This window comes from Rattus norvegicus, chromosome 10 (assembly GCF_036323735.1).
Source record: "Rattus norvegicus strain BN/NHsdMcwi chromosome 10, GRCr8, whole genome shotgun sequence".
Classification (NCBI taxonomy): domain Eukaryota; kingdom Metazoa; phylum Chordata; class Mammalia; order Rodentia; family Muridae; genus Rattus; species Rattus norvegicus.
Window position 1 is genome coordinate 12,497,110 of NC_086028.1, and position 7,807 is coordinate 12,504,916.

General features: G+C 42.2%; 1 protein-coding gene across 1 annotated transcript; it reads left to right on the forward strand.

Moving 5' to 3' along the window:
• The first annotated feature begins 406 nt into the window (after nt 1–406).
• Or1f45 (olfactory receptor family 1 subfamily F member 45) lies at nt 407–1,348 on the forward strand. Its single transcript, NM_173333.2, has one exon. It carries the CDS (start codon nt 407–409, stop codon nt 1,346–1,348), a length of 942 nt encoding a protein of 313 aa, NP_775455.1.
• The last annotated feature ends 6,459 nt before the right edge of the window (nt 1,349–7,807 follow it).

A 7,807-nucleotide genomic window follows, 5' to 3' on the forward strand; every position in this document is an offset into this window, starting at 1 on the left:
CTGGCATGTTCAAGGTATTAGAAATGCCAATGTTTCTTCTGCACCAAGTGCTGCTCACTCTCTCTCAGAGAGAGGGAGTCATGGGTTCCACCAGTTGGAGCTTGAGATCACTAAAATAGCTGGCTGCTTCTCCTTTCCTTTGAGCTTCTAAGGAGTGGAAAAAATACAGAAAATGTTATCAGATACAGGTAAGATCGATGTGCTTGAAAGCTTGTATGTTATATCCAATAAAACTAAAGGGGTCAATCTGGGGAAGAAACTAAAACTGGGATTTGTAAGTTGAGTGTGTGGAGCAAAGGAGTGGATACAGAAACCCTAATGCAGGATTAGTGTGAACCTGGTTGTAGCATCCAAACCTGAAGATGGCCTTCCGACTTCTTCTTTTTCTGTAGCTGGGCTCAGACTCATGAGCAGCACCAACCAGTCCAGTGTCACCGAGTTCCTCCTCCTGGGACTCTCCAGGCAGCCCCAGCAGCAGCAGCTCCTCTTCCTGCTCTTCCTCATCATGTACCTGGCCACTGTCCTGGGAAACCTGCTCATCATCCTGGCTATTGGCACAGACTCCCGCCTGCACACCCCCATGTACTTCTTCCTCAGTAACCTGTCCTTTGTGGATGTCTGCTTCTCCTCCACCACTGTCCCTAAAGTTCTGGCCAACCATATACTTGGGAGTCAGGCCATTTCCTTCTCTGGGTGTCTCACCCAGCTGTATTTTCTCGCTGTGTTTGGTAACATGGACAATTTCCTGCTGGCTGTGATGTCCTATGACCGATTTGTGGCCATATGCCACCCTTTACACTACACAACAAAGATGACCCGTCAGCTCTGTGTCCTGCTTGTTGTGGGGTCATGGGTTGTAGCCAACATGAATTGTCTGTTGCACATACTGCTCATGGCTCGACTCTCCTTCTGTGCAGACAACATGATCCCCCACTTCTTCTGTGATGGAACTCCCCTCCTGAAACTCTCCTGCTCAGACACACATCTCAATGAGCTGATGATTCTTACAGAGGGAGCTGTGGTCATGGTCACCCCATTTGTCTGCATCCTCATCTCCTACATCCACATCACCTGTGCTGTCCTCAGAGTCTCATCCCCCAGGGGAGGATGGAAATCCTTCTCCACCTGTGGCTCCCACCTGGCTGTGGTCTGCCTCTTCTATGGCACCGTCATCGCTGTGTATTTCAACCCATCATCCTCTCACTTAGCTGGGAGGGACATGGCAGCTGCAGTGATGTATGCAGTGGTGACCCCAATGCTGAACCCTTTCATCTATAGCCTGAGGAACAGCGACATGAAAGCAGCTTTAAGGAAAGTGCTCGCCATGAGATTTCCATCTAAGCAGTAATGTTAAAAGTGTTGCACATCACAGAGGGAGCTATTGTCTAAGAATTCTTCATGTTTTGTCAATTATCTGAAACTTCTCACTTACGTTTTGTAAGAAAAGCATCAATTATCTCTCTCAAATACAGAGCCTAGAATATGTACTGTTACATGATGACATCTGGGCATTACATAGCATCTACCATTTAGCAGGAAATAGGTTGATTCAATAAAATGAGCTGTGCTTTCTATAGTTCTAGGTTGACCTTTCAGTCCCTCTGCCCTCTTTACCTGTCTCTGTCAATGTCTGCTGGTGTTTCCAGGTAGCAACTCTTTTGTTCTTGTTTGCTGCTGTTGTTGTTGCTGCTGTTGTTTTGTTTTGTTTTCTTTTGTATGAGACAGAGTCTTGCTATGCAGGTCTAGTTGTCCTGGATGTTTCACTTAGCAAAAAGTTTATTAGCTTCCAATTTTCATTTCGTAATAAAACTTTTAAAGTTAGTGCCTGTAACTTGGTTTTACTGATCTTGTTTATTTTTATTTCTAAGATTTTTCTTTTTCAATTGTGATGAAAATATTCATTCCTTTTATTTTTATCTTTTCTTTTCATTTTTGTTTCTTTCTGTTTCACTTTGTCTCTCACTCTCCCTTCCAACCACCCTTCCTCCATCCACCCCTCCCTCTTACCCTCCTTCCTCTCTCTTTCTTTCCTCCTTTCTTTCTTTCACACCATTTTAACTTCTGCTTTCATATACTCTGATGTGTGGCCTTCCACTGGACTGTGGTTGAGTTAAAGTTGCTACATTCTTAATGAAAACAATATGTTCTTCCCTAGTGGCTAAGACTTGCCAACAGCTCTACAGCTAAGGCCTACCAGTGGGACTTCATTCCAACTTCCTCTGCTACTTCCGTGTAACTTATGGTTACACATGTCTCGTATGTGTTGTCACACCACTGTGAGCCCATGTGTGCAGCTTGGCCTGGGAGACATCTACCACCTCTAGATCTTACACTTTTCATGTTGAAACTTGGTAGGACTTCTGAGTTGTATTGATTATTGTTTTCAAATAAATTGCAGACATTATTTCTAAAAGCAATTCCCCCACTCCTTCATTCCTTTCCCTGTAGAATCTTGTCATGTGTCTGGCAGTATTTCCTGTCTTTGCCCTTTGCCTGTTGTCCTTGTCTCTTGCTTTCTCTCTGATCTCCAGATTGTGCTAACATTTTCCCTGTCCTCTGCTTTGCTCACTCTTCCTTCTTCCAGTACAAGTCTGCTGAGGGCCTCTAATGAGCTGTTTCTTTTGATCAGGATCTTCTGATTCCCGAATCTCCACCTGATCCCTGCTTTTCTCACAATTCCTCTTCCTGAAGTCTCTGTTTAATCTGGCAATTTTATTAAGCTTTTGTTTAGTTCAATTTTATACTTGTTAGTTTGTTTTTTGTTTACTGTGCATGTTTTCTGGTCAGTGAGTACGTCTGCCAGCTTTGTTTACATAGTGAGTTCCAGGACAGTGGGACTATGTGGAGACCCTGTTTCAAAAAGAGAGAGAGCAAGAGAAAGAGACAGAGACAGATTCAGAGAGACAGACACACAGACATAGAGACAGAGACAGAGAAACAGAGACATGAGACCTTGATATCAATATCTATCAATCCACAGTAATGATGGTGCAAATAGGGAAATTTTTATTTGATGGTACAGAAAAACAATTCTAGTACTCATTTGAGTGGATGTTTATTTTCTCATGAACATGTGTGGCATGCAATATTAAATCAGGAAATGGTTAATAAAAAGGAAAATGTCTTCCATAATCCCAGTATAGAGCATGCCATTCATGCACTCTATATCCCTTTCTGTCATATCTATTTTATAAAAGAAGGTTCTAGATTACTGAAAGTTTTTATACTTCTATTTTTATTAAATTTATGTAGTCCACCCCTTAGTAATTTCTGTTTATCTTTTGAAACATGAAAATGTACAGTATGTTTTGAAATTTATTTTGAAAATTGTGGGGCTGAGAAAGGTACCCTGATTCTTGGTCAGGACAGGTTGAATCCCAGGAAACCCTAATAGGTATGACAGGTGCATTCCCAGCTTCCCAGATCAAGGCCTCACTAGCTGCAGCCCCCCATAAACGCGTGTTGTGAGGTTTGACACAGACCAATCACAGAGCAGCTCCCCTCCCAACATATCTAGGCCGGCCAAGACAATGGGAAAACACACCTGAAACCCAAAAGTTTTCAGGTTTTGCTTAAATGCTTGTTCTCCCTAACAGGAACACCTAAGACAGTGTTCACGCTTCTCAACCTAAAATTTCCATGTCTCTTTATTTAAATGTTCATTTTCTCCCTAGCATTCATGATTTATGTCCAAAAATTTTCGAATTTTCCTATAAGGTTTAAAAGTCATCTAACCTACCCCCGCAGGTCAAACCAACTATACTGATAACCATTATTTAATCCTTAATTCACCACCAGTTTTTTTCACAAACTATTACTCTTTATCTAAGATACATAATTAACACAATATTTTAATTCAAGAAGGATAACTCAAGAAGGATGACCAAAATGCAGATGCTTCACTCCTTCTTTAAAAACGGAACAAAAATATCCATAGGAGGTAATAGGGAGGCAAAGTTTAGAACAGAGACTGAAGGAAAGCTCATTCAGAGCCTGCCCCCATGTGGACCTGATATATACAGCCACCAAACTAGATAAGAGAGATGAAGCTAAGAAGTGCATGCTGACAGGAACTGGATATAGCTCTCTCCTGAGAGACACAGCTAGAACATTTTAAATACAGAGGTGAATGTTAGTAGCAAACCACTGAACTGAGAACAGACTCCTGTTGGAGGAATTAAAGAAAGGATTGAAGGAGCTGAAGGGATTTGCAACCCCATAAGAACAACAATACCAATCAACCAGAGCTTCCAGGGACTAAACCACTGCCCAAAGACTGTACATGGATTGACCCTGGGCTCCAACTGCATATGTAGCAATGAATAGACTTGTTGGGACACCAGTGGAATGGAAAGTCCTTGGTCCTGCCAATGTTGGACCCCTGGACTGTTGGGTGGGGTGGTAATTGGTGTTGGATGGGGAGGGAAACACCCATATAGAAGGGTTAGGGGGCTGATGGACAGCAAACAAGGTAAGGGAATAACATTTGAAATGTAAATAAGAAAAACCTAATTTAATAAAAATGGAAAAAGTAACTAAGGCTGTTATGAACATGAAAAAAGGTCTTCTACTTATTTACCTGGGTTGTCCTGTATTTCTTTAAGGGAGTTATTTATGTCCTTCTTAAAGTCTTCTATCATCATCATGAGATGTGACTTTAAATCAAAAATCTTGCTTTTCTTGTGTGTTTAGAAATCCAGTATTTGCTTTGGTGGGAAAACTGGACTCTGATGATGCCAAGTAATCTTGGTTTCTGTTGCTTATGCTCCTGAGCTTGTCTCTCACCATCAGGTTGTCTCTGGTGTTAGCTTTTCTTGCTGTCTCTGAGAGTGGCTTGACCCTCCTGTAAGCCTGTGTGTCTGCATTCCTGTAGACCTATTTTCTTTCAGCCAGATCTGGGAACAGAGAGCTGCTCCTGGGTTTGTGTGTCCTGAAACATCCAGGCACGTCACTTGTAGCAGACAATTTGGTCATACCTCTACTCTCAAGTTCCTGGAGACTGGTTTTCAGCTCTGGGCTTAGGCAGACACCGGAAGTGTTCTGTCCCTGACTGTTCCTAGGTTCCTGTATCAAGAGGGCACTAGGCAGGTTCCTCTTAGGCCAGGAATGTGAGCAGAAGTGGTGGTTTCCCCTGAGCTCTCAGGAATTGTCCTCATTTCTGAGAGCCCAGCTCTCTCTCCCATGGGATTTGGATACAGAGAGCTGTGGGACCAGTTCAGGTGTGGGTGTAGGCAAAATTCAGAAGTGTAGTGTCCCAGACTGCTCCTCCCTTTGTGTGTCCTGAGGCCACCAGGAGGGTAGCTCAAAGCACAAGAGTTAGTCTTACCTCTGCTCTAAGGTGTGTTGCCATTCTGTGAGGGTGCTTTGCATCCCCAACCCCAACCCCTTCCCGCCTCTCTGCCCTTACATTCCCCTTCACTGTGGTGTCCAGCCTTGGCAGGACCAAGACCTTCTTTTCCCATTGGTGCCCAACAAGGCCATCCTCTACTACATATGCAGATGGGGCCATGGATCTGTCCATGTGTACTCCTTGGATGGTGGTTTAATCCCTGAGAGCTCTAGTTGGTTGGTGTTGTTTTTCTTATGGTGTGCAAGCCCCTTCAGCTCCTTCAACCTTTTCTCTATCTCCTCCAATGGGGACACTATTCTCAGTTCAATTGTTGGCAGCAAGCATTCACCTCTGCATTTGTCATTTGTCATGCTTTGGTAGAGCCTTTCAAGAGACAGGTATATCAGGCTCCAGTCAGCATGCAAGTCTGAGTTTTGGGGCTGTGTATATATGGGCTGGATCCACAAGTGGGCAGACTTTGAATGGCCATTCATTCAGTCTCTGTTCCAAACTTCATGTCCATATATCCTCCTGTGAATGTTTTTGTTCCCCCTTTTAAGAAGGACTGAAGCATCTGCACTTTGGTCATCCTTCTTCTTCAGCTTCATGTGGTCCCTGCATTGTATCTTAGGTAATCCCAGCTTTTTGGCTAATATCCACTTATCAGTGAGTGCATAGTAAGTGTGATTTTTTTATGAGACTGGATTACCTCACTCCGGATGATATTTTCTAGTCCTATCCATTTACCTATGAATCATGAAAACATTGTTTTTAGCAGCTGAGTAGTACTCCATTGTGTAAATGCACCACCCTTTCTGTATCTATTCCTCTGCTGTATCTCATAATTTTTTACTATCAGCAGATTTAATATTACTCTTGACTGTATTTGTGATGGAAATATAAATCTAATTATAATCAATCGAGCTTCCTATATTCATTGGTCATTTTGTAAAATGACTTTTCAGTCAGTACTTCCTTTTTGTCCCATAAGAATCCTTACTTTATATATTTGTGATACCATTGTCTACACATGAACTATCCTGATTCTATTTACTTTCCTTCAACTTCCAAAATCTTTATATGACTATTTGAAAAATTTCCCATTACTTATTGATCTGTTCATATTTGTAGAGCCCATTTAGTGAACAGTTTATATCCATTGTTTACTTTCCAATTCAGAATTTCCATTTAACATTTACCTGGAATTTTTTGGCTATTTATTCCCTATTTGATTTAACATTGTTTTCATATTTTTGTTTACTTCTTTGATATTGTTCACCTTTCCATCTGCCAACATGTATGCAATGGCTCCTTGGAGATATTTTTTGTAAGGATAGCTTCTGATCTTTCCTGCTTGTTCTTCTGCTGTAAAGGTCATACATATATATGCATGTAAAGGCTGTTTCTTGCAATCTTTCATTTGTTGTCAAAAACCGGATATTTTGGGAATATATCACTGCATATCGAGGTTCTGGTTCCCCTGGCTGTGTTTGTTCTTGTTTATCGTTGGCTGGGTTATTTTATGCAGTCTATCCCTCTGACACTGTGAATACTCTGATGAGGATCCTCACATAAAATAACTTTCAGTCACCCTGTCATCAGCCTGGCATGGCTCACAAGTTAGTAAGACTCTCTTCCACTTTGTTGGCCACAGGAGCTGATAAACTCTAGTAGTTTACACTGCAATAACTTACTATATTGATAGAAATAAAGTGCACTTAAGCATCTGATCTAGAGGAGTGGACCAGAGGTAAGAGCAGTGATTGTCTTTTTAAACGACCATGTATTTATTCCCAGTACCTACATAGTAACTGACAACCATCAGTAACACCATATCCAAGAGATCTGACATCCTCTTCTGATCTCCATGGGCAAGAGGTATGCATGTGATGCACATACATGCATGCAAGCCAAACACTCACAAAAGGGTCTGTGTTACCTCTTCTTGACCCCAAGGCCAGCAAAGCAACAATTCAAGGAAGATGATTTTCTTTTTCTTTTATTGGATATTTTATATATTTCCATTTCAAATGTTATCCCCCTTTTCCCTTCTCCCATCCTTCTTTCCCCTTCCTCCCTTCTTCCATGAAGATGTTCCCATTTTCATCTACCCCCTGTGACCCACCCACTCCTACCTCAACACCCAAGTATTCCCCTACACTGGGGAAATGAGCCTTCCCAGGACCAGGAGCTTCTCTTCCTATTTTTTTAAAACAATTTATTAGATATATTTCTTTACTTACATTTCAAACTTTATTCTCCTTCCTGGTTTCCTGTCCATAAGCCCTCATTCCCTCCCCTCACCCTCATCCATGCAGTTATTCCTCCTATACATCCCCCATATTCCCCTGCACTGGGGGTCCAACCTTGGCAGGACCAAGTGCTTCCCCTTCCCCTGGTGCCCCAACAAGGCTATTCTCTGCTACATATGCAGTTGGAGCCCTGGGCCACTCCATGTATAGCCTTTAGGTGGTGGTT